Source organism: Lonchura striata, chromosome 8 (assembly GCF_050655825.1).
Source record: "Lonchura striata isolate lonStrDom1 chromosome 8, ASM5065582v1, whole genome shotgun sequence".
Taxonomy (NCBI): Eukaryota; Metazoa; Chordata; class Aves; order Passeriformes; family Estrildidae; genus Lonchura; species Lonchura striata.
The window spans coordinates 878,543-904,656 of record NC_140710.1 but is presented as its reverse complement, the minus strand read 5'-3'; the positions used below and the strand labels follow the sequence as shown (position 1 = coordinate 904,656).

Below are 26,114 nucleotides of genomic sequence, written 5' to 3'. Positions count from 1 at the left end.
ACACGTCCCCGTACTTACGGTTGAGAGGCAGGCTGGCATTGGTCGTCCCTAGCCTGTTGGCAGCGACACAAGTATAGTTGCCAAAGTGCTCTTCTGTCACATTGGTAACAGTAAGAAGGGATCTTGTACTATAATTTTTAATAGTGATTCCTTGTTGCCCATTGATCAGTCTAGAAAGCAAAAAGAAAATGTCTATAACTCATATACCACAACCAAGGTTTGTATTTATTTATTTTTCCCACAGCTCTCTTTTGTTTCCTGGCTGTACAGACAGCCCCGGGAGCACGGCGAGCTCTTTGCAAGGTGCCAGTCCTGTGCTGAGCACAATTCCTGGCACTGAGCAGGGCACGGGCAGCCCTGGGGCTGGGGGTGATGGTGCTGCCTGCGTGTCCTGCAGCTGAGAGAGAAGGAGCACCCACAGCCCTGCCTGCCAGGAGGAGAAACTCCTGGATGCAGAGCTCGGATTTTAAACTGGGCAAAGCCAGCTGGGAATTGAAACTCCCTCCCTGCAGCAGGAAGGGGTCCTGGCAAGCCTTTCTAAGAGGGTTTTTTCAGCCCCGGGAGTTTGTTGTGTGCTCTCACAGCTCTGGCTGGTGGCAGGTGAGGATTAGGAGCCAGGACTGTGACCATGGTTTCATTTATGGGGCTCTACAGCAGCAAATGAGCCTTGCAATTAGGGACAAAATGCTCCAGCAGCACTGCTGAGGCAGCAGCCTGGGCAGGATCAGGTAATGAAGCACAGAAAAAAGCAAATCAGGACTCCTCTCACCCAGCTTTGAGCTTCCCACCCCAGATTCATAGGAAAAGTGCAGGTGTGTGGATACTGCTCCCAGAGCCATGCCAGGAGCATTGCTGGGCTCCAGGACAAAGCAGGAGAACCAACTTTAATGATGTTGTCGTAGGCAAACCACGTCTGATCAAACAAGGAGACGAGAAGGGGAACCGGGTTATTAAAAACTCGCTAGAGTTATTACTCATAATTCCTTCTATTTCCCATAAGGAGCAGAGTTTTGGATTAAGAATGCAATTTTTGTCTGCTATATTGAAGGATGGAATCATCTATCCTGGGAATTGATGCCATCTCGCAGCGTTGTGTGTGAAAACCTTGGCAGATCCGTCATGACTGCAGGTTGTGGACCGAGCATTGCTCGCTGCCAGGGGCTGCCTCTCTTCCCACCAGGGCCCTGCAGGTGCTGCCCACACGGGGATTTCTCCTCCCTGGGCAGGCTGTGCTGCTGCAAAGGACTCTGCTCTTCCAGCCCAGGGCTGGGGAGGGGACGTGTAACACCCCATGGGCATGAAAACGTGGGAAAGAGGGATTGGGGTGAGCGCTGCTCTTGGGAGATCCACCTTTTGTCCAGACAGAGAAAATTTCTGTGCCGGGTGGAAATTTGTCCCTTCAGCCTTTGCACGTGGATTGTCTCCTCTAAACCCACCAAGGGCTGTCCCTCCGCTGCAGAATTCCAAAGGAATTCTTCACTCCCAAACCTCCCCTGCTGTGCTGCTCCCGTGCACGGGTGCCCAGAGCAGCTGGGGCTGTCCCTGGATCCTGGCAGTGCCCAGGCCAGGCTGGACACTGGGATGGAGCTCCTGGGGCAGTGGAGGTGTCCCTGCCATGCAGGGTGGCACTGGGTGGGATTTGAGGTCCTCTCCACCCCAACCCAGCCTGGGATCCCGTGGTCTGCCCCAGCTGTTCCCCAGCCCGTGACCAAGGTGTGAGCTCCACCATCTCCATCTCAGCTGTAAGTTCAGCTGGTTTTCCCCAAAGAAAAGGAGTGCTGGGATCTTTGCTGTCACCTTGCCCCGTCCCAGGTGCCATCTCTCACGTGAGAGTGCCCTGCCCGTGTGCCCGCTGCCCCAGGCTGCCAGGGCTGCCTCTCGGGGCCCTGCCTCCCTCTGCCCTGCTGGGAGGGGCTGGCACAGAGCTGGGGCTGGGGTCTGCGGCAGACGGGGCTGCCAGGGGTGCAGCGGGGTGGGCACCATTGCCAGGGCAGCATCTGGGCACAGCTGAGTGGGCACCATTGCCAGGGCAGCATCTGGGCACAGCTGGCAGGGGCACAGCTGGGTGGGCACCATTGCCAGGGCAGCAGCTGGGCACAGCTGAGTGGGCACCATTGCCAGGGCAGCATCTGGGCACAGCTGGCAGGGGCACAGCTGGGTGGGCACCATTGCCAGGGCAGCAGCTGGGCACAGCTGGCAGGGGCACAGCTGGGTGGGCATCATTGCCAGGGCAGCAGCTGGGCACAGCTGGCAGGCTGGCTGTGTGCAGCTGAGGAGGGCAGCTCCTCCTGGGGCATTGCTGCCCCATGCGCGGCCTGGCAGGTGCAGCTCTGAGCTGGCATTTAGCATTTATTATAGAGTGGTTTATTGTGTGATTTTTTTAATTGTGTAATCGTTTATTGTGTAATCGTTTATTGTATAGTTGTTTATTATATAATCATTTATTGTATAACCATTTATCATATAATAGTTTCTTGTATAATTGTTTCTTGTATAATCGTTTATTGTATAATCGTTTATTGTATAATAATTTATTGTATAATCATTCATTGTATAATTGTTTATTGTATAATCGTTTATTGTATAATCGTTTATTGCTGGGCCTCACCCAGTGACTGCCAGGCTTCAACAGAGTTCTGGGTGTGCACAGCAGGGTCTGGGTGTGTACAGCAGGGTCTGGGTGTGCACAACAGAGTTCTGGGTGTGCACAGCAGGGTCTGGGTGTACACAGCAGAGTTCTGGGTGTGTACAGCAGCACTGTGGGTGTGCAACAGCACTGTGGGTGTGCACAGCAGGGTCTGGGTGTGCAAACATCGCTCTGGGTGTGCCCAGCTGCCCTGGGTGTGTACAGCACACTCTGGGTGTGCAGAGCATACTCGGGGTGTGCAAACATCACTCTGGGTGTGCCCAGCACACTCTGGGTGTGCCCAGCAGTGCTGTGGGTGTGCAAACATCACTCTGGGTGTGCCCAGCACACTCCGGGTGTGCCCAGCTGCCCTGCACGCCCTCCCCTTGGCCCTGTGCGTGTCCCACAGGCTGAAGGAGCTGCTCCTGTCTCGGGTGCCTCCCTGGCATCCCCAGCCCGGTGCCAGCCCGGTGCCAGCCGCCCTCATCCTGCCCCCTGCTAGAATGGATGAAGCCATGACAATGAGCTTTGTCATTTCAAACGTAAGTCTCGTTTGCTTTGGGAAGGAAAAGGCAATTAATACTTCAATATTTCATTTAGGTGACCTTTGGGCTTCTTGCCTGTGGCTGTTTCATGTCTGAGCTCGAATTTGTGCATGCCCAGAACCCAGCCTGAGAGCAGGCTGGCTTCAGAGCTGGCACAGCCCTGCCCTGCTCAGGGAATGCCAACAGCCCTCCCGGGCACAGATTCCTGCCACGCCATCCCTGGGTGCCCCTGGATCCTGGGCAGCCTTGGAGCAGCCTGGTGCCCCTGCCCGTGGCAGGGCGATGGAGCAGGGTCAACTCTCAGATCCCTTCCAGGCCAGCCCTGTGCTGTTTCCAGGACAATTCTGAGATGCTTTTAGTAACTCGCCCCCAGATTTTCTCCAGCTCTCCCCAGGCTGTGCAGCAGCAGCTGGGGGAGTTCCTGAGCAGTGACCAGCAGAGCCTCTGCCCAAGGAGCAATGGCTTTACCTCCGTGCAGCCTGCTGCTGCCTCCGTGCTCAGCTTTAATGAGGATTTTATGATGAGCTGGTCCCTGGAGGCTGGCAGCGGTGTGCTTGGGTTTACAGCAATCTCAGCAACAACGAGGCCGTTTCCAGCCCAAAAGTCTTGTTTCACACACTGCTCACACAGGTGTGAGAATTTATTGAATTTATTGAACAGCCCATCCCGATTTCTGAGAAGGAGAGTCCCAGCCCAAGAGTATCTGACAAAAATGAGATCCTCTCAGTTGGGTTAGCCCAGAGTCCAGCAGGGTGTGCGCACCCAGGGAGCAAATTCAGCCGTGGAGCACGGCTGCAAATTATCTGCAGGGTAGTGGGGATACTCCTGTGAGAGGGCTGAACCTGCTCAGCTCTGCACCAGAGCAGTGCCTGAGCTGACAGGGACCATCCTGAGCTGACAGGGACCATCCTGAGCTGACCAAGGACCATCCTGAGCTGACAGGGACCATCCTGAGCTGACCAAGGACCATCCTGAGCTGACAGGGACCATCCTGAGCTGGCCAAGGACCATCCTGAGCTGACAGGGACCATCCTGAGCTGACCAAGGACCATCCTGAGCTGGCCAGGGACCATCCTGAGCTGACAGGGACCATCCTGAGCTGACCAAGGACCATCCTGAGCTGGCTGCCCATCATCCAGAGGCAGAGGGGAGACACTGGGTCCAAAACCAGCCCAAAAAAACCCCAAAAAAACCCTCTGGGTACTTTCCCCTTTCCTGCAAGGGTTGGAGCTCAGAGATCCCCAGCACCAGCAAGGCTCACAGGATCCCCTGAGCTGGAAGGGACCCCCAAGGATCAGCAGAGCCCAGCTCCTGAAAGGATGGAGCATTAGATTTAACCCAATATTTGAGCTTCAAGACCCAGCAGGACAGAGCTTTTCCTGCTGAGGCCCAGCAGAGCAGGAGCAGGAGCACACTTGGGTGTCCTGAGCTGCTCTGCTTCACCTCTCCTGCTGCTGCCCCAGCACTGAACCTGCTCAGCAGGGAGGGCTTTGGGCAGAGTTACAAGCAGAAAGGTGATCAGCGTGCTGGGAGCTGCTAATTGATCCCGGAGTGCCAAAACCTGCTCTGAACCATCCCCAGAGAAAGGCTGTGCTGCAATGGCCCCAGGATGGGCACCACACGACCCAGCAGCCAGGGAAATGGGATGCAGATGGGTTTCGCCATCAGGGGAAATATTCCTGGTCCACAGAGGCAAGATGAGTGGAAGAGAAGCTCTAGGAGATGGTGGAGGCCACGGCTCAGCAAAGAGGGAGGAGGCCAGCAGCTCGTGCTGCAGCAGGGGAGCAGCTGAGGAAGGAGCTGCCAGATGGCTTTCTGTGAAAAAGGGCCATTAATATTCTCCTGCCAGCTCCCAGGTTTAATGGGACGTGGGAGCTGACAAACCCAGCGCTTGGAAGCCGGGAAATTCCCAAAGCTTCCCAGCCCCAGGGGACAGCTCCACCTGCTCGTGCAGCAGCGTGAGAGCCCAGGAGAAAGGAGCTCCTGCAAGGGCCCAGAGCTGGAACCCAAAATGTCCTGTCAAAGGCAAAGCCCCTGCTGTCTGCTGAGCTGCTTTGGAACAGGGGACTCCGAGAGAAGCTGCTGCTGACCAGGAGAGCCCACACAGGGCCAGAACACAGGGCCAGCTGCCAGGGCTCAGCGCTGCCCCGGCCCCTTCTCACCCAGGGAGCAGAACCACCCACAGGGCCCCAAGCCCCGCTCTCAAGGGCGAGGGAGACAAATTCAACAGAAATCCTTCCTGCAGGCTTTTCCCAGCGCCTTGCTGGCTGTCTCCCTCCAAGGGCTGCAGCTCCTCGGGTGCCAGGCGTTGGCATCTCCTCTCTGGCAGGGCAGGAGGCGCGGGCAGCCCCAGCCTGGCAGCAGCCCTGGCACTCGAGGGCGGGCGGGCAGCGCTACTTACTTCCTCTCTCCTCTGTACCACTCAAAGACCGGGGCAGGCACTCCTGCACCTTCGCAGCGGATCAGGCCGTTCCCTCCGAGCATCACGCCGCTGGATTTGAGCTCCTGAATTGTGGGGACGACTGCAAAACAAGAATCGTGAAACAAAGGCACGTTGGCATCTGGACAGGCAGTCACCCAGCGCCGCCGCTCCTCTCGGCCCCGCCGAGGGCTCGTCTCAGCTGGGGCTCCAGCAGGGGAAAACGTCCCACCCTGCCCATCCTGCCGTGGGCCTGCTCTGGAAACCCAGCTGGGACGTGGGGACAGCAGTGCAGCCCTGGAGAAAGCTGCTTTCACTGCCCAGCACAGGCAGGGCTGGCACATTCCCGAATTAGCGATCCGAGTTCAAGCCCTGAGCACTGGGAAAGGCGCGGGAGCCCCAGCACGGGGGACCCTGGCACTGAGGGGGTCCTTATCCCCTGCACTTATCTCCTTCCCCCAAACCTCTGACACCTCACACTAACACTGCAAACCTCCGGAACGATGAGCCAGCCACAAACCCCAGGGAAAAGTGGCTTTCCCACCGTTCCGCCGCATATGGAGTTGTTTCAGTAAGTGCATTTTGTCTTTTTAAATAGTAAACATTGTAAATAGTAATAAACTTTTTGAGCTTAGAACTACAGACACCAATAAAGATGAAAAGCAATTGTCAGGTTTTCCAGTTGCCAGCAGAAGGAACCGCCAGCTGAAAATAAAACACAGCAAATTCCTCAGGAAGGAGATTATCAAAGGCAGCAACTGCCTCCTCCTGCAACTTTTTACGCTCTCTGTTTTAAACAATAATTTATGTGCATCATCAAAACGCTGTAAAACCAAACCACATAACTTATAAATAAAAATCTGTTTGTTTTTTCCCCAGCAGCTCTCCAGATGTTGCTTTAGGATGTTTATGGGCAGGGGGAGCTCAGCCTGCCTCGCTCTGCTCCCCCAGCCCAGCCCCAGGAGCCGCTCAGGAGCCCCGGCTGCAGCACCCCACTGCTGGAGGGTCCTGGGACCAGCCCAGCCGAGCCTGGCCATGCCAGCAGCTCTGGAAAAGCTGGGAAGAAAGCACAGAGCTGCTGGCTTGGGCTGTGGCCAGGATGGGAGCTGGTGGTGGCCCCGGGAGCATCTCCAGCCCCAGAGCAGCAGCGTGTCCGGGTGCAAACCCCTCCCTGGGGGAAGGCAGAGGGATGGATGGATGGGAATATCTCACCGAAGCACAGGGAGCCTTGCACAGCCCATTTCCACACCTGGAAACAGGGGCACGCCTGGTTTTAGCTGGGTGTGAGTCGATCGTGGCTGGGCGCAGCTATCTCAGCTCTGTGGCTGAGCCTTGCTGCAATTACAGTCAAACCCCAGCAAATGGCTTTGTAAATGTGAAATTCTCCACGGCTGAGCACTGCCAAACCTTGTGCAGCCTTCTCTCTGCCTCCCTGTCCTTTGCTCTGCCTCTTGCACGCCCCTGTCCTGTGTGGATCATCCCAGACCCTTCCCTTGTGTGCTTGGCCCGGCAGCGCCCCAGACCAGCTCTGCGAAGCCCCACGTCCCCAGCCCCAGCACCCGCTGCCTCTGCCAGCCCTGGGAGGTGTTTCCTTGGCAAAACCCTCCCTGTGGCACAGGCTGGCATGTTTTCTGGGAGCTGCAGGCAGTGGCAGCCTCATCCCAGGCGCAGGCAGGGAATGTGCCGTGCCAGGGCCAGCCAGCAGCCCCAGCACCCAGCACGAGCCTGGTGTGGCTGCACTGGGACAGGAGTTCCACCTTCTCCCTGTGCCATCAGCCCGGCAGGCTCAGCCCCTGCCTCCAGCCTCCTCATCCAATGAGTACAGCAAAAAAAAATCCATAATTCCATTCACATTACCGACCGAAGGGCAGAATACACATACAAGCAATTTGCATGGCTTCCCCACTGCTATGTGTAGTAAATATAATGTGTGCCATCCCTTGTATGAAATATGTAATATTAGATACTTGTTAGATTATGCCTGTTGTATTAGTCCCCCCCCCCTTACAGGCGAGACTGGATGTATATTAGAAACTGATTTACAAGTAAAAGGATGTGGCTTGGCCAGGAGATGGGCCATGGCTGGGCTCCAGGTGTTGATCATCACTATCATCAGTGCTGATCGTCCAAGATGGATATCATGGAAATCCTCAGACAGATCCATGTGAATGCAGCCTTCCCGTAAACTCTCATCAAGAATTCAACTACTCCGGACGTTGAATTATTTCTCCTCATCACCAAAAAAAGATAATCTAATTAACCTATAGACTCTGAATAGAAGAAAAGACTAACTGCTGAAATCTTGGCCTCAGGAGGAATTTTCCCTATAAAAACCGCTCGTGCCAGGATGGAAGTGTGTGGGCATAGGGGAAAACCTCTGCTGAGGCTGACTCCTTGTTGCACACCCAGGGCTGACTCAAGGCTCGGCTCTGTCCTTTCCGTGTGGCTGGTTAGATAGAATTTGATCGCAAATAAAATGATTTTTATTTTTAATCTGGCTGAATAAATTCTCATTTATAACACCCACCATCTGCGTAAGAGAACGTACAGATTGTTTCTGCTCCTCCCTGAAAACCACGGGGACACTGGAACGTTCCCCTCCTTCCCCCAGGCTCTGTGAGAGGTGCAGCACTGGAAGAGCTCAGCCCAAGCTGCTGTTCCTAAGAGGCACCAGCCTGCTGCTTCCCCCTGGGCCTGCCCACCTTTCCCAGCTGTTTTGGGGGGATTTTTGTCTTGCCTGGCTGGCTGTTTTTCACACAAAAGCAGAACATCCCTGACACTGGGGATGAGCTGGTGCATAAAATCCTGCGGCTTCCTGCTGCTCCTGGGCCAGCTGGGATGGGGCTGCCAGCTGCACCCCAGCTCCAAGTAACAATCCCAGGCCCTGCTGCTGGCTTGGGCACCGCTGGAAAACTTCTGAGGAGGGAATCTCCTCAGATGTCCCTTTGAGCAGGATTTCAGCTGCTGCTTGTTCGGAGCAAGCATTGAAACCAATGTTCCCTGCTCCAGGAAATCCCTGGTTACTCCAGGCGTGGAAACACAAAGCAGAGAGAGCTGGAGCCACCCCCAGCACCCTCCCAGGTGCCACCCAGGGCTTGGTGTCACCACCAGGACCCTCCCAGGTGTTACCCAGGGCTCAGTGACACCCCCAGGACCCTCCCAGGTGCCACCCAAAGCTCAGTGACACCCCCAGGACCCTCCCAGGTGCCACCCAGACCTCAGTGCCACCCCCAGAACCCTCCCATGTGCCATCCAGGGCTCGGTGTCACCACCAGGACCCTCCCATGTATTACCCAGACCTCAGTGCCACCACCAGGACCCTCCCAGGTGCCACCCAGGGCTTGGTGTCACCACCAGAACCCTCCCAGGTGCCACCCAGGGCTTGGTGTCACCACCAGGACCCTCCCAGGTGTCACCCAGGGCTCGGTGTCACCACCAGGACCCTCCCATGTATTACCCAGACCACAGTGCCACCACCAGGACCCTCCCAGGTGTCACCCAGGGCTCAGTGACACCCCCAGGACCCTCCCAGGTGCCACCCAAAGCTCAGTGACACCCCCAGGACCCTCCCAGGTGCCACCCAGACCTCGGTGCCACCCCAGGACCCTCCCAGGTGCCACCACGGGCTCAGTGACACCCCCAGGACCCTCCCAGGTGCCACCCAGACCTCGGTGCCACCCCAGGACCCTCCCAGGTGTTACCCAGGGCTTGGTGACACCCTCAGCACCCTCCCAGGTGCCACTCAGACCTCGGTGTCACCACCAGGACCCTCCCAGGTGCCACCCAGGGCTTGGTGACACCCTCAGCACCCTCCCAGGTGTCACCAGACCTCGGTGCCACCCCAGCACCCTCCCAGGTGTCCAGAGGCAGAGCCAGACCCGAGGCATTCCCAGCACCGGGAGTGCTCAGCCCAGCCCCAGCTCTGCTCCAGCCCTTTCCTCCTTCAACATTTTAATGAGCTTCGGGACTTTTAGGCACATTAGTTATGTTGCCCTAATTACTCATTATAATTCTAATGTGCATTTTATATTTAATTACAATGCTTATAAAGATTTGGTATGGACAGTAAATTATTATAACTAGCATGTGCATAATGATTACGAACTGAATTTATTAACTTTTACACGAGCATTCAGGGCTGGAAACTTCCAATTTCACCTTTGTGAGCCCCCATATTGTCTGATTAAACCAACATTTCTGTGGCATTAATTGTAAATGTCAAGGAAAAAAAAAGATCTTTTATTTTCCCTGTTTTCATCAGCTTTTCATTTGGCATCCTAATGCCACCTTTTGTTAGTGAAATTGCTTTCCAGGGCGTTAAGATAAAAAATTCCAGGTAGGAGAACGGGTTTTCTGAGATGTGTTTTGTGCTCAGAGGAACAGATATCAGCGATATTCAAATATATTCTTTTCTGTGTATGCACCCTCCGAGTGTTTTACCAACGCACTAACGAGTCAGACAGTGCTACTTGTACTTTAAATAATTAAGATGGGCTTTCGACACTCTGGATTATTTAATTTCTCTAATTTATTCAGCGCGGCGGCCCTCCTCTCCCCGGATGGATGGAGGGGTTTAAGAATGGCTCCTCGTGTCAGAGCCTTCTCTGCCGGGAGGAACTCCTGAGAGAGCCTGGAACAGCCCCGGGGCTCGGCCAGGAGCAGCTGATTTATCCCAGCCTTTCCCCAGGACTCCCAGCACCCTGGGCTCACCGCCACCCCGACACGCACGTTTCCATGAATTCCACAGGCAAGCTCAGGAGATGTGGCAGGAATTCAGCTCTGGATGGAGCACAGTTCTCCTTGGAGCTTTCCACTGAATCCAGACTGGTTTGGGCTGGGGGGGCCCCAAAGCCCACCCAGTGCCACCCTGTCCTGGCAGGGACGCTCCACTGTGCCAGGAGCTCCAGCCCCAGTGCCCAGCCTTGGGCACTGCCAGGGAATTCCAGCTGCCCAGGGAATTCCAGCTGCCCTGGGAATTCCAGCCCAGCCAGGATTCCCTTCCCAATGTCCCGTCTAGAGGAGTCTCCCTTCAGCCTCCCCTTTCCCAGCGCGGTGCTTCAAGGCGGAGGAAGGTGCCAGCCCCCCCAGGCATTCCCTGCCTGGCATCTGGGGTGCCACGGGGCCCCCAAACCCTGCTCCTCCCGGGCTCCAGCCCACGGATTGCCCTGGATCCCCAGAGCCCTGCCCGCTGTGTCCTCAGGGGTTTGGGCAGAGCCCTCCCTGTGCTGAGCACAAAGCTCCTAACCCACGGGGGATGGGGATGTGGGGGCAAAACACCAAAATCAGCAGCACAGAATGACACTTAATCAATAGTGGGCCGCCAGACGAAAAGCTGGACAATCTGTTTCACAGGTAGCTCAGGGATTAAAAAAACCCAAAAACAAACAAGAGGAAAAAGTTAATGAAGGCTCCCCAAAAGCAGCAGAGCAAAGAAGGAGCTGGAGGAGCTGCAGAAGGAGAGGCAGGTTGGAAGCACGGCTTTGTTTCTCTGCCCATGGGGCTTATCTCTGCTGCAGCTCTCTGATCCCTTTCCTTTCCAGCAAAGCTTTTCCAGCTGCTCCTGGGGACACAGACCCTGCCCTGAGCAGCACCCAGGGGTGCAGCCACAGGGATGCCCTGGATCCCACCCAGGAGGGGCCTGGCTGTGCCCCCACTCAGCGTGACCCCGTCATGGGTAATACAGGCAATTCCTGCCTATAAAGTGATATAACAATGAGATATGTCATATTGCCAAGAAATATTTGTATACAGGTTGAAGCAAATGAATGAAAGCCAAGGGGCTCAGTTAATTTGTACCTGTGACACCCCAAAGCCAGCACAGCCACCCCCTAACACACCCCCTAACCCTGAGCCCTGCCTCACCCTGCAGCTCTCGGGTGAATTCGCTGCCCCACTGGGATCTCGGGAGCTCCCAGAGGTGCTGCTCACCCACAGCAGAGCCCTGCACAGGGCCAGGCACCCTGGAGCACCCCAGGCTCAGGGACAGGAGGAACTCGGGCCAGCAGGGCTGCAGGAGGGGATTTTTGGGGTGCACTGCAGCAGGGAGGAGGAACCAGCTCCAGCCCGGCTCTGTCACGGGCCAGGCTGGCAATAATCAGCCAGACCTGCAGCAAAGCAGATTTGGGGATGGTGAGGCAGGGCTGGAAGCCTTTTCCTGAGGGACATGTCAAGGTGCTCCTGCTCTTTTTTCATTTGAAATTTTGGCAGTGTGAGCGCTGACACCGGGACAGCAGCAGCCTGAGCCCTCAGTCCTTCCCACCCAGGGTGGGAGCTCTGTGCTCTCGAGCTGCTGGGATAATTAAGCACCAGCCCAAACTCCTGCAGTCATTTCTGTGGATAAACTCCTTTGGTGTGTTTAAACCGAAATCCATTATTCACCAGAAAGGGAAAATCAGAGCTGACGCTCTCCCTGGCTCCCAGCAGCCCTGAAATCCCAGCTCAGAGCGATGGAAGCGAGCGGAGGCTGGCACTGGAGCTGGGAGCAGAGCTCAGAAGGAGAGAGAACCTTCCTGCAGCGAGGGACCCCACCCAGCTCAGGTGTGACCCGCTGTCCTGGCACCCAGGTGAGCTGAAAGTGCTGTCCTGGCACCCAGGTGAGCCCAAACCAATGTCCTGGCAGCCAGGTGAGCCCAAAGTGCTGCCCTGGCAGCCAGGTGAGCCCAAACCACTGTCCTGGCAGCCAGGTGAGCCCAAACCTCTGCCCTGGCAGCCAGGTGAGCCCAAACCTCTGTCCTGGCAGCCAGGTGAGCCCAAACCTCTGCCCTGGCAGCCAGGTGAGCCCAAACCTCTGTCCTGGCAGCCAGGTGAGCCCAAAGTGCTGCCCAGCAGCCAGGTGAGCCCAACCTCTGCCCTGGCAGCCAGGTGAGCCCAAACCTCTGTCCTGGCAGCCAGGTGAGCCCAAAGTGCTGCCCAGCAGCCAGGTGAGCCCAAAGTGCTGCCCTGGCAGCCAGGTGAGCCCAACCTCTGCCCAGCAGCCAGGTGAGCCCAACCTCTGCCCTGCCCTGCCCTGCCCTGATTGCTGCTGCACAATCAGTGCGAGCACGGGCGCAGCCAGCAGATTGTTTGGGGTTGCAGACAGCAGCTGTCAGGCTCTGACAGCTTTCCTGGGAGTCAATCAGCTTTCCTGACAGGCTCTTTGACTGAGAGGCCTGTTCCCTGGCAGCGTGTCGGAGCTGGTGCAGCTCCTGAAGGGTGAGGGAGCCACGCACGGGCTCGGAGCCCTCGCCCTGAGCTAGAGAAGGGCACTTTGCACAAGGGGAGGGCGTGTGGCTCTCCCCAGGGCCTGGCAGCTCTGGGAGATGGGAAGGGCTCAGCCTGGCTGGGCACGCCAGTGGCACACCAGAGCCACGGAAATGCCAGCTGCGCTCCCGGAGGAGCCCGGGCTGTGGAAACAAAGCTGCAGTTAAAAAGGGCACTGAGCAGCTCCCGGGCTGGCTCTGGCAGGGCTTGCCCAGGTCCCCAGCCCTGAGCAGGGGCCGTGCCGGGCACTGCCAGGCTGGATTCCTGTCCGGGGACACGCCGTCCCTGCCAGGGCTGTCCCACGCTCAGAAGGGATGGCAGATCCCGGGCAGCGCCTGGCACACCCCGGCTGCACCTGGAGCTGCCCTCAGCAGCTGCTGCCCCGACACAATTCCTGACCTGTCCCCCTGCCTCGGCCACCGGCCCCAGCGGCTGCAGGGGCAGCGCACACGTGGGTGGGGACACGTCTGAATTTTCACAGGATTTGTTCCAAGGGCACTGGAGACGGAGCATTTGGAGGGAGCTTTTCCTAGTGAACTGAACTCCCAGACACGGGCTCTGTCCCTGGGGCACACCTCCCAGCATGGAGCCCCCGCTCGCCCCACAGCTCCGAGGTGCACAGAGGGTCCCTCCAGCCTCAGACCAGCTGGGTTTCATTCCAGGAGGCAAAAAGAAGCAGCTTCACGGATTCTGATGCCCGAGGAGTGCTGCTGGAAGCTTTTCCTCTCTTTGGCACCCACAGCACAGCTTTGTTTGAAACCATGGAAGCAAAAGAGGACTTCCCAAAGCTCCTGTAGCTGCCACCTGCCACCTCCAGCACACCTTTGCCACCACAGCAGGTAAAAATCAGGTTGTAATAATATCCTTACAGCACATCCCTAGTGCAGAACCGTTTCAAACTGCAATTACTGGCATAAAAAACATGGGGAAAAAGAGAAATCAAGGGGTGGAGAGTTGCACGAGGCTGACACTGCTCAGCCCTGGCTTTTTGTGGCTCCAGCTGCTGTCGGCAGCTGCACTCAGACCCCTCTGGCCATCAGCTCAAAGGCTCTGCAAGGGACAGGGAGGGCTCAGCCCCGGCCCCGCAGCAGCAGGAGCGATGCAATTACAGGGAGAAATATTGCTTTGAGGTCTCTTGGCTATTAGGAAATATTTTAAGTAATTGTTTTTTGCTGAAGAGTGATCTGGGCAGGGGAACACTCCTGGAAGCTCGAGAGCTCTCCATTAATTTTGGCTCTAGCCCGGAGTCCAACACAGCTCTGCTCCAAATTGCTGCTTCAAAGGCAGCAGCCCTTTAGGGGAACCCGTTCCCATCACAGCTCCATCTCCCCAGCTGTGTTTCCACTGGAGTTTAAGGTGGCATCACCTGGAGCTGGGGGGGGTCACCCTGTCCTGGCAGAGCACAATGACAGCAGAGCAGAGCCCTGGATAAAACCCCCTGGAAACCCTTCCATGGAAAACCTTTCCATGGATTTTCCTGCCCGCAGACCCAGGGGCCGGTGCCACACCTTCAGCAGCAGCAGCCTGAAAGCTTCTCAGGGTGGCTGTAAAAACCAGCAGCAATACAGCAATTCCTGCACTTCCCACCAATTCTGGGCCTGCCTGCTGCATCCTCCCACAGAACCAGGCTGGGAGAGGTCCCCAGAGCCATGGAGTGCCAGAGCATCCCTGTGGGACCCAGCACCTCCCTGTGGGACCCAGCACCTCCCTGTGGGACCCAGCACATCCCCGTGGGACCCAGCACAGCCCCGTGGGACCCAGCACCTCCCTGTGGGACCCAGCACATCCCTGTGGGACCCAGCACCTCCCTGTGGGACCCAGCACCTCCCTGTGGGACCCAGCACCTCCCTGTGGGACCCTCCCAGCCCTGTGGGACCCTCCCCATCCCTGTGGGACCCAGCACCTCCCTGTGGGACCCAGAACCTCCCTGTGGGACCCAGCACATCCCCGTGGGACCCAGCACAGCCCCGTGGGACCCAGCACAGCCCTGTGGGACCCAGCACATCCCTCTGGCTGCCCTGGCTGCTCAGACCCTGCAGGGGCTCAGAGACCCTGGCACAAAGTCACAAACACCTGTGGCTGAGATTTTAGCCTGTGGAAAAAGCTGCCAACTCTGTGTGAGGAGTTACAAACCACAAGGGTTTGAGTGGTGTGATATTTGAATTAACACAGGGCGAAAAAGTAGAATTTTGGAGTTTTTAGAATGGGTTTCAAGGTGGTACAAGATGGAGGGATTTGGGTGTGTCCTGCCCTTCTCCTTCTTCTTGCCCTCCATGTCCTGCTGCGATGGTGGCACTTTTCTGTTTGTTTAAGGTACAGACACACTGTCCAACACAGATGTTAGATATTGGTGCATTGTTATAAACAGACTATATGTAACTTTTGATATAAAAGGAAAATACCACCCTGAGGGCAGACAGAACACTGTGGGCTCCTTGCTAGGCAAGCAGCACTCGCTGTCCTGGCACTGCTGGCACCTTGGGGAGAGCAGAACTCACTGTCCTGGCACCCTGGGGACAGCAGCACTTGCTGTCCTGGCACACCTGCCCCACCCTGGCACCGCTGGCTCCTGACCAACACATCCTGGCAGAGCAGGCAGAGGTTTCTCTGGAAGGTGCAGACCATCTCCTCATGTCTGGGAGGTGGGGAGCTGACGCTGCAGCTCCCTGGGCACTGCCCAGCCGGTGAGGAGCTGGCACACCGTGCCACCCCCTGAGCAGGGCTGGCAGCAGCCACGCTCCCACAGGAGCCAGCTGGGCAGGGATCTGCAGGGATCAGCTCCCAGAAGCTCTGCACAAAGCATCCCCCCAAAGAAATCCACAGGAACCCACGAGCCAAACTGCACTCGAGTCTCCAACGCCAGCCACATTGTTTAATCTGCACCTGAATGTTAATAAAAGCACCTGAAGGACATCAAGTGAGAACCACTGCTCCACAGGAGGTTCCCTTCCCCAGCAGAGAAGGGAAATATTTCCTTCAGAGCAGCAGCATCCTTCCCTCACCGAGCAGCTGAGGTGGCTCTAATTGCCCGAGCAGCTCCTATGGAAGGGTGGAAGCTGGTTCTCACTGTGTTGCTATGAGATAGCACAGCACATCACTCACATGGGCTCTCAGCGATGAGAGCAGCTTGCAAATCAGCTAAATAACAACTTGGTCCTCATGGAGACCAAAAATAGCCAGACAAAACCCAAAAAGCAAAAAAAAAACCCAACTGATGCCATTGTGCATGAACAAAACCTCCCATCTATAGGATTACAGGAATTCCCCAAAGACCTTTATCTTATGTATAAAAAACAAAAACAAAAACAAAAACAAAAACAAAAAACACACCAAAAACCAAAAACCAAAAAAAACCAACCCAAAGCTGTTATTTGCACTGGTTTCATCTGTAATGTTTTGCTGGCAGCTCCAAACCCAGCACTGACTGAAAGCACCACCCAAATCTCCAGCAGGGCTGTGCTGCCCCTCACCTGCCTCAGCCCAGTGGCAGCTCTGTCCCCTCTCACTCCTGGCCATTCTCTGCTGCCAGCTGGGTGGGACGTGCTGCAGGAAACGTGTCCCTGCACCCCTGCCCTCCCAGCCTGGCCATGGATGGCACTGCTGTCCCTGCACCCCAGCCCTCCCAGCCTGGCCATGGCACTGCTGGCCCGGGCAGCACTGACAGAGCCAGAGGACACAGCCTCAGCTAGGGCAGGGAAGGTAGAGGTTGGAGATTAGGAATAAAATTTCACCAAAAGAATAATAAAGTGCTGGAATTGTCTCCCCAGGGAGGTGGTGGAATCACCATCTCTGGAAGTGTTTAGAGACTGGCCATGGCACTCGGTGCTGGAGTCTGGTGAGGTGTCAGGGCATGGGCTGGATTGATGACCTTGGAGGTCTCTTCCAGCCTCATCATTCCGGGATCCTGTGATCCTGAGCCTGTCCCCAGCAGGGTGCCAGGGCCACTGTCCCCACTCGAGCAGCAGCAGAGCTCCAGCTGTGCCCTCTTGCAGATGTTTTTGGGTGGGAAGGTGAAGGGAGGACGCTGCGGCAGCGGGGAGGGAATCCCAGGCCAAGGGGAGCAGCGGCCCTCGCTCAGCACAGCAGAATTTGTGTGGCACACAGGGCAGGCTGCAGCCTGAGCAAGCAGCAAAACCCCTGGCAGCGAAGCTTGGCACCTAAAGCCAACGCTGACCTGAACCCCAAACCCCAAACTTAGGGATAAAAAGATGGAGCTGCAAATCAGGAGCTATTAAAAACAGAAAAAAAAAAAAAGAATCAGAGTTCTTGATTTCTACTTCGAGATAAACCCCCTCCTACCCTCTCTTTTATTAGAGGAAATTAGAATTAAATTGCTCTGAGCAATTTTTCACTTGGTGCCAAAGCAGAGGAGGACTGAGACCTCCAGAAAATATGTGGGCTTTGCCTTCATATTTAATAATTTAACCGAGGCAACTTTCCTTCTTGAACCCGAACTCAAAAGCTTGCCAAGGAAATGCTGATCCCGGGTGGGGAACGGGTGACAATTCCCGGGCAGAGTCTCGGTGACAGGTCCCAGGGACTGGCAGCCCCAAGCCCCGGAGCCCCGCGGCTTCTCCCCAGGAGAATTGAGGTTACAGATTTAATTAGGCCGGCGTGGCTTGTACAGGATGTCTGATTTCAAAGTAAAATCGCAGCGTTATCCATAATGTTATGCAAAGCACCATAGCAACAGCGAGGAGCCTTCGAAGAAATGCTAATGAGGGGAGAAATGCTAATGAGGGGAGAAATGCTAATGAGGGGAGCTGTTCTGCACAGCCCGGCCTGGCCAAGCGAAAACAAAACACCCCACTTAAAATTCCTAGCAAGAACTCACACATTCCTGCACCAGAAAAACCCCACTGCCAAAAATTCCTGATGGAAGCATCTTGGAGAAATTCCTGATGGAAGCATCCCGGAGAAATTCCTGATCGAAGCATCCCAGAGAAATTCCTGTTCAAAGCATCCCAGAGAAATTCGTGATGGAAGCATCCCAAAGAAATTCCTGATCAAGGAATCCCGGAGAAATTCCTGATTGAAGCATCCCAGAGAAATTCCTGATCAAAGCTTCCTGGAGAAATTCCTGATTGAAGCATCCCAGAGAAATTCCTGATCAAGGAATCCCAGAGAAATTCCTGATCGAGGCATCCCAGAGAAATTCCTGGTCAAAGCATCCTGGAGAAATTCCTGATCAAGGAATCCGGAGAAATTTGTGATCGAAGCATCCCAGAGAAATTCGTGATTGAAGCATCCCAGAGAAATTCCTGATCAAGGAATCCTGGAGAAATTCCTGATTGAAGCATCCTGGAGAAATTCCTGATGGAAGCATCCCGAAGAAATTCCTGATCAAGGCATCCCAGAAAAATTCCTGATCACAGAATCCCAGAGAAATTACTTATCAAGGCATCCTGGAGAAATTCCTGATTGAAGCATCCCGGAGAAATTCCTGATGGAAGCATCCCAGAGAAATTCCTGATTGAAGCATCCCAGAGAAATTCCTGATCAAAGCATCCCAGAGAAATTCCTGATCGAGGCATCCCGGAGAAATTCCTGATGGAAGCATCATGGAGAAATTCCTGATCACAGCATCCCGGAGAAATTCCTGATGGATGCATCCCAGGGAAGGGCACAGCCTGCCCTGGGGACCCTCCGCAGCCCCCCCGGGCTGGCTGAGGAGCCCTGGAGGGGCCGGGGTGTCCCCCAGGTCCCAGGGAATGTGGAACTGCTCCCAGCACTCACCCCAGGCTCCAGAGGCACAGGAAAACCTGAGGAAGTTGGGAATCAGCCCCAAGCCCAGACTGAGGGATGGGCGAAGGACACAAAGCGGGGCCGTGAAGAGGAAAGGGTTAGAGCCCGGAATCTGCTGAGCTGGGGGGCTCCGTGGGGATCGGGGGCTGCAAAGGGAGCCCTGCTCAGGACACCCCCGGGTGCCCCTCGTCCTGAGAGCGTTTCCAGGCTCTGGAGCCCTCAGCTTTGGGCAGAACCATTCCACAGGCAGGATTCCACAGCTCACAGAGCCCAGTCCTTCGCTTCGCATCCCGGGGTGCGACAGGGAGAGAGCGGTGCAGCAAACAAACTTGGATAAACCAAAGTGATTGGAACCGAATCAGCCTAATGAGCTGAGAAGCTCATTAAAAGGCTGAATTAGGCAGCCCTGAGCGGGCAGCACGGGCGGGAGCAGCGTGCCCCGGCAGCAGTGCCCGTGCCAGCCTCCAGGAGCACAAATAATCACAGGATATCCTCATCTGCAGCGCTTTTATTGAGAGCTCTGGGATCAGGCTACAGACCCAAATCTGACCCCAGCACAGCTCTCGAGCTGAACGTATTTTATATTCTCTCTTATATAACTTACATATTCATTATTGAACTTATATTGTTCTATTGTATACATTGACTTTATTCAAGCATGAGTTTCTCGTGATCTTTCTCAGGCCCCTGAGCACAGTTTCTCGTGATTATTCTTATGATTAAACAGTAATTATATTTAATTACTAAACAATCATCACATCTAACAATTATATCATTTATCATGCACTAGATACACAGGTGCAGTTCTAGCAAGGTGCAAGGCCTACATGTACCCAAGGTATTTTTTTTTTTCAGGGCCTACTAAGATTAATTTTCCTTTTAACCCTAAATCCCCATGATTTTAAAACCCTTTTACTCTAATCTGCCTTCAGGTGGGCACAGGGTTCTGCCAACCCTGCTCACCTGGACACCACTCCCGGGCTGCTGCTGGGGAGTGACACAAAACCAGGGCCGAGCACCCCGAAATCACCCAGGGAAATGGAAGAAGCAGCCTGAAAACTGGACAAAACCACCCAGGAGCGAATTCAAAAATGTCTTTTCCCTCCCCAAAGCCGCCAGATCTTGATTCAGTCACGTCTGAAAGCTCCAGCTGTAGCAGAGCTGTCCAAGGTACAATTACAGGCAAACTGACCCTTAGCATGGATTATCCTCAGGAAAGGGAATTCCGCAATGCCACTCCACTTTAAATCCACGTTTTCTATTTATTTAGACAGCTGACACTTTGAAATAAATGCAAATAAATTCCAGTTTCCTAAGGCACACATCCCATTCCTCATCCTCTCGCCGTGGCCTCAGCTCTACTGGAAATTCCAGGATTTAGCAGCTGCCTTTAGTATTTTCCAGGCACGGCAGTAATGGAGCAGGAGAGAAGGAGCAAAGTGACAGTAGCACCTGGAGAGCTTCAGACCAGCTTCCAGATGACACATTAAATCCAGACACTGGTTCATTCAAAGCAGGGTTCAATATTATAATCTATCAATCTGTATTTGCTTTGCAAAATGTAATGGAAAATGCTAATAGGATTTACTTGTGAAATGAAATTGGATTACATCTTATCTATTTTAACTTGATTTGGTGGAGCATTCCTTCAGCACCAGCCAGCAGCTTCAGTGGCTCCTCTCCCTCCGTGTCCCCACATCCTTTTGGAGCTCAGGCAGCTTCTCGGGCCACCCTTTTCCACAGGGAAACGAGGGAGGACAGACATAAATTAAGTAGAGCCAGGGAATGGCACCAGGAATGGTGCCAGGAAATGGCACCAGGAATACAATCATGGAATGGCACTGGGAGTGGAGTCAGGGAATGGCACCGGGAATGGAGTCAGGGAATGGCACCAGGAATGGAGTCAGGGAATGGCACCAGGAATGGTGCCAGGAAATGGCACAGGAGAGGAGCCAGGGAATGGCACCAGGAATGGTGCCAGGAAATGGCACAGGAGAGGAGCCAGGGAATGGCACCAGGAATACAATCATGGAATGGCACCAGGAGAGGAGTACAGGGAATGGCACCAGGAACATCATCATGGAATGGCACAGGAATACAGCCAGGGAATGGCACAGGAGAGGAGTCAGGGAATGGCACCAGGACAAGAATGGAAAGGCACTGGGAGTGGAGCCAGGGAATTGCACCAGGAATGGAATCAGAGAATCAGAGAATGGCACCAGGAGTGGGGTACAGGGAATGGCACCAGGAATACAATCATGGAATGGCACCAGGAGCACAGCCAGGGAATGGCACGAGGAAAACACCCAGGAGAACAGCAGCAAAGGAAAAGAACTCACAGAAACATTCAGGTTGGAAAAGCCCCCCAGGACACCAAGTCCAGCCTTCCCCCAGCACTGCCAAAGCCACCACCGAGCCAGGTCCACAGGCACCAAGCGAAAGGATGGAATTTCTGGGGAGGAAGCCTTGCTCTTGTCAGTTTGGAATGGAAATGGAGTGCCACTGCACTGTCCCCGTGCCCTGGTGCCCCTGAAGAGAGCAGCCTGGGCAGGGAATGCCCAGCGGCCCCAAGGGGCTCTGCCCCCCACATCACTGGGACAGGGCCTCTGGGGGAGACACAACACTGCCATCCCATATTTGTGACCACTAAAGCTGCCACAGCAACTCCAAAACCAGGAACAAATCACACGCTGGGTAACTGAGCTTACATAAAGAAAACTTAGCATGAACAAGAGAAATTATTCACATTGTCCTGCCTGTGTTTTCTCACATGTTGGAGGGAAAAATAACATTTCGCATCACACTGAGTGCTAAATCAGGCTCAGACCCAAGCTGAGAGCACCTCCTGGGTGTGGAAATCCCAGCAGGTCAGAGCTGCTGGTGCCACCAGCACCCAGCAGGTCCCACAGCAGCAGCGGGGCTGCAGGAGCACCCAGCTGCTCCTCTGGGAGCAGCTCACACTCCCATGGGGTCAGGCCCTGTCCAAGGACCCAGGCAGACGTTCTCATCTCCTCACATAATTTCCAGCACCACCATGATCAGAGAAACCAGGGAGGGCTCAGCCCAGCAGCCGCCAGAACCTGCTCAGACCATCACCCAAAAACGAGAGCCCGCACCCCGAGCTCGCTGTGGCCGCCTTGGTGCCAGCCAGGTGCCACCCTGAGCACAGCACCCCCAGCCACTGAGACAAAGCCAGCAGCTGCTCTTTGCTGCTCCAGACTCCTTCTGCAAACCAGGACAGGAGAGAAGAGCAAATGAGAGCACTCACAGTTTACTGTGACTTTGACTTTTTTCACGTCTGGGACCGAGACGTCGTTCTCTGCGCTGCACTCGTACTCCCCAGCCTGGTCTCTGGTGATCCCGTAGATGTCCAGGTACTGCCCGCTCTCGAAGGGCTTGGCTGAAATGAAACCATCAGAACAGAAATTACTGCTGAGCACACAGCTCCTGAAATCCACACTGCAGCAGCCAGAGTTCAACAGCTCAGCCTTGGCAGCTCCCGGAGCAACTCCAGCTCCACGGGGAGCTGAAACCCCAAAAACTCCCAGAGCAACCCCAGCTCCACAGGGAGCTGAAACCCCAAAAACTCCCAGAGCAACCCCAGCTCCACAGGGAGCTGAAACCCCAAAAACTCCCAGAGCAACCCCAGCTCCACAGGGAGCTGAAACCCCAAATTCCCAGAGCAACCCCAGCTCCACGGGGAGCTGAAACCCCAAAAACTCCCAGGGCTGACCAGAGGGTCTCACCTGACCCAGCTCCACACAGAAACTCAACAGCCCCGAGACACAGCAGCCTAATTTGTCCCCGATGGGTGTCACAGAACACAGCAGTGCCCCTGGCAGTGCCCCTGGCAGTGCCCAGGGCCAGGCTGGGCAGGGCTGGGAGCAGCCTGGGCTAGGGGAATTTGTCCCTGCCATGGCACGGTGGACAAGACGAGCTTCAGATCCCCTCCAAGCCAGCCCAGCCCAGCCCTGCAGCGTTGCTGCCTCAGAGCTGCTGCATCCCCCAGTGCTGATGGTTTTTGGGCAGGCTGAGCCCAGCCTGCCACTACTGGACACCAAATGAGCACACAGGAGTTTGCTGAGCTCAAGAGAGAAAGACTCAATTTTCTTTTTGACCTCGCAATATAGAGAATTCCAGGATGGAATTGCCACCTCTCCATGCACACTGGTCAAACCAGCAGCCCATCAATTCTCTCCTCCCACAGAGAAGAAAGAAAAACAATCATTATTTACATCAACAGTGTGTGAGAACTCTGGTAGAAATATGTTACCATTATCAGAAGGCTGAAGGAGTTTTATGAGAACTTTAAAACTTTCAAAAGAACTATAAAAGAAACTTAACACTTTTAAAAATCAAGGTAACACCAGCCTGCCCTGCAGGATGGAGCAAAGCCAGCTCAGAGCCAGCTACAGGGACCAAAGCAGCAGATCCCAGCCAGCTGATCCAATAATTAACATTTCTCTTTGGCCACAGGACCGGGAGGAATGGGAATCTGGGTTTCACAGGAACAAGGACAGTCTGTGAGAGATTCCCAGGACAGGCAGAGATCTCCTGCTGGGAAACGACAGAGAACCAAACAGAAACATTGGTGTCCGTGCTGCTCTGTGCCCTGGAACCCATCAGGAATTGTTCCAGAACACTGACCCAGCTCTGTTGGAACACATCAGGCATTCTCACAGCCAAGAACAGCTGGAACCCATCAGGAATTGTTCCAGAACACTGACCCAGCTCTGTTGGAACCCATCAGGAATTCTCACAGCCAAGAACAGCTGGAACCCATCAGGAATTGTTCCAGGAACACTGACCCAGCTCTGTTGGAACCCATCAGGAATTGTCTCAGCTGGAACCCATCAATCAGGAATTCTCACAGCCCAGGAACACGATTTTGATTATTCCCCCCCTGACACGGGGCACAGACACTTCCCCAGCTCCCAAAATCCCAGCCCCTGCCAGCCCTCCCCTCCTGTCCCACCTGGCAGGGGGTGTTTGGTGTCCCTCACCTGGAGCTGCTCCCTGCTCCCAGCTCTGCTCCCAGCCTCTCCAGGGCCATCTTACAGCTCTGGGTTCCTCACAAGACACCGCAGCACAAACCCCAAAGAGTTCAGTGCATTATTGCTGCAGCACAGGCTCCCACAGCAGCCCCCACCACAGATGCTGGAAATTAGACATCTGAGGGTTTAACAGCCTTGCTGGAAGTGTTTCCCCAGCCTGAAAGCCTTGAACTGGCTGTTAATAACTGTGGCTGTGGGCAGGGGGGACACTGCCGTGTCTGGCCATCAAGGGGTGAATGAATTATTGGTGTATAATAAGTGACCAGGGCTTGGCTGGCTCTGCAAAGAGGAGGAAACGTTGGTTCTGAACACTGAGGCTCTGACATATCTCCTGGGAGCCACACACTGCTCATTCACACCGCAACGCTTCTCAGGTAAAAATGATAGCTGGTGTCTGTGGGAATAAGCTCAGCCTGCGTTAAAACTCTCATTTTCATTGCATTCTACGAGTTATTAATGAGTTCATCTACTTTCATTGAAAAGCAAGAAATGTTTCCCATTTATCATAGAATTGTCAAAAAGGAAAAGACCCTGCTCATTTCTGTGCCACGCTTTTGGGCAGTTTTAGTTTGTATCTCTCTAAGATTTTGATCTCACTCTTGTTCCTCAGTTCCTTCACAAAGCCCCAGTTATTTGACCATCTTAGCTGGAGTATTCTTCTCCTGACAAGTGTATTTTAAAGGGAATTTTTTAAAGGATTGTAGAAGGCCTGAGGGTTTCTAGGAATGCCTTTAATTGTTCCTGAAGGGATGCTGAACCTCCTGGAATGGCCCTGATAGCAATGGCCCTTTCCTGAGGAGTGTCCCTGGGAGGGCCGGGCTGCAGGGCAGTGTCACCTCACCCAGCAGCGGCTCCTGGCACGGAATGTCCTTAACTGGAGCCAGCAGCAAACCTCCCTGCAAATCCTGGTAAAAAGAAAAGGCCAAAATCCCCGTGAGTGAGCCCAGAGGCTCCGGGACAGCTGCTGGCCAGGAGGGATGGATGCAAAACCCTGAGAACAAGGAAAGAGAGCAGGGAGGAGCTGGAAAACATGAAACTAGAAGTAACCAGAGTCCTGGAATGGTTTGGGTTGGAAGTAATCTTAAATCCCATCTCACTCCTCTGTTCCAAGGGCAGGGACACCTCCCACTGTCCCAGGAGCTCCAGCCCCAGTGTCCAGCCTGGCCCTGGGCACTGCCAGGGCTCCAGGGCAGCCCCAGCTGCTCTGGGCACTCAGGGCCTTGCAGGGAAGAATTCCATCCCAAAGTGACCCTCCTTCACCTGTGCTGTCCCTGCCTCCTGGGCATCCCCTTCCTTCCCCTGGGGAAGCTCCCTTGGGGAACTTCTGCCAAAAGCAAAGCGGAAAGGGTTTTGGTGCACGGCACCTGGATTTTGGTGAAGAGGAAGCTTTATCGGGAGATTTCTGAGTGCAGAGCTTTGCCCAGGCATTGGTGGGACACGGCAGAGCTGAAGCTGGAGCGGGGTCCCCGGCAGAACTTCATCCTTTAACATTCCGCCTTCATTCCCAAATATCGATGCTGAGCTTTGCCGGGAAATGTCAGAACAAAATAAGTAATACCTGCAATTTATTCGGGTGACATTTCAACAATACAGATTTGGAGATTACAGCCCGCAGCCCGACGCTGTTACGCTGAGTGGGGAGATTTGCTGGATTTACATAATGGGGCTGCGTAATGAATATTTATAGAACGCGAGCATTTACATAATGACTGCAAGTTAAACATGCACAATAAAGATTCCAGGCCAATAATTTACGGACTAAGTTTAAAAATCACCTTGAAATGCATTTTATTTTTATTCCTACGAAAGGTTCAATTTATCTCTTGTTCAGAAAAATTGAATCCGACCTCATGCGAGTCGAGGCTGTGTTGATGTAAATCATGATCATATCCTGGAATTAGTCTACATTGAGTCATTTGTATTCAGAGATTTCAGTTCCTTATCTTTTAGCAGCAGCTTTGACAAACAATTTGAGAATATTCTAAATATGCTTGGTTAATATAATTTAGTGCTGGATGGGAGATGCGCTGCCTGCCTGGGAGGCTCATTAGTGCCGCTGGGAATTACAGCGGGAGCGGGCAGGAATTAGCGAGTGCGGCTGAAGCTGAGCGGGAGGAGGCGAGGTGCTGCAGACAGAATGCCAACCACGAGGAGCTGGTGGAGCCAGGCTGGGACTGCTGGCAGGGCTGGGGTACCCTGGGCACGGAGCTGCTGCCCTGGCACGGAGCATCCGCTGCTCCTGGGGCACAGAAATGGGGCACAGAACTGGGGCACAGAACTGGGGCACAGAACTGGGGTTCAGAACTGGGGTACAGAACTGCCCCTGGGGCACAGAACTGGGGGACAGAACTGCCCCTGGGGCACAGAACTGGGGTACAGAACTGGGGTACAGAACTGCCCCTGGGGCACAGAACTGGGGTTCAGAACTGCCCCTGGGGCACAGAACTGGGGTACAGAACTGGGGAACAGAACTGCCCCTGGGGAAC

At 54.6% G+C, this 26,114-nt stretch overlaps 1 protein-coding gene across 4 annotated transcripts in view; it reads right to left on the bottom strand.

The window, feature by feature from the left end:
- NEGR1 (neuronal growth regulator 1) overlaps positions 1–26,114 on the bottom strand; it is a 175,260-nt gene that overhangs the window by 55,757 nt on the left and 93,389 nt on the right. For all 4 annotated transcript variants that reach the window (XR_014956980.1, XM_031505577.3, XM_031505578.3 and 1 more), the window contains exons 4-6: positions 21,843–21,974; positions 5,573–5,693; positions 19–170 (exon numbers count right to left, since the gene is read on the bottom strand). Coding sequence is in view for 3 of the 4 variants with exons in the window: in XM_031505577.3 (XP_031361437.1) it covers positions 19–170; positions 5,573–5,693; positions 21,843–21,974 (405 nt within the window). In the remaining variant the exon portion in view is untranslated. The remainder of the gene's footprint in view (positions 1–18; positions 171–5,572; positions 5,694–21,842; positions 21,975–26,114) is intronic.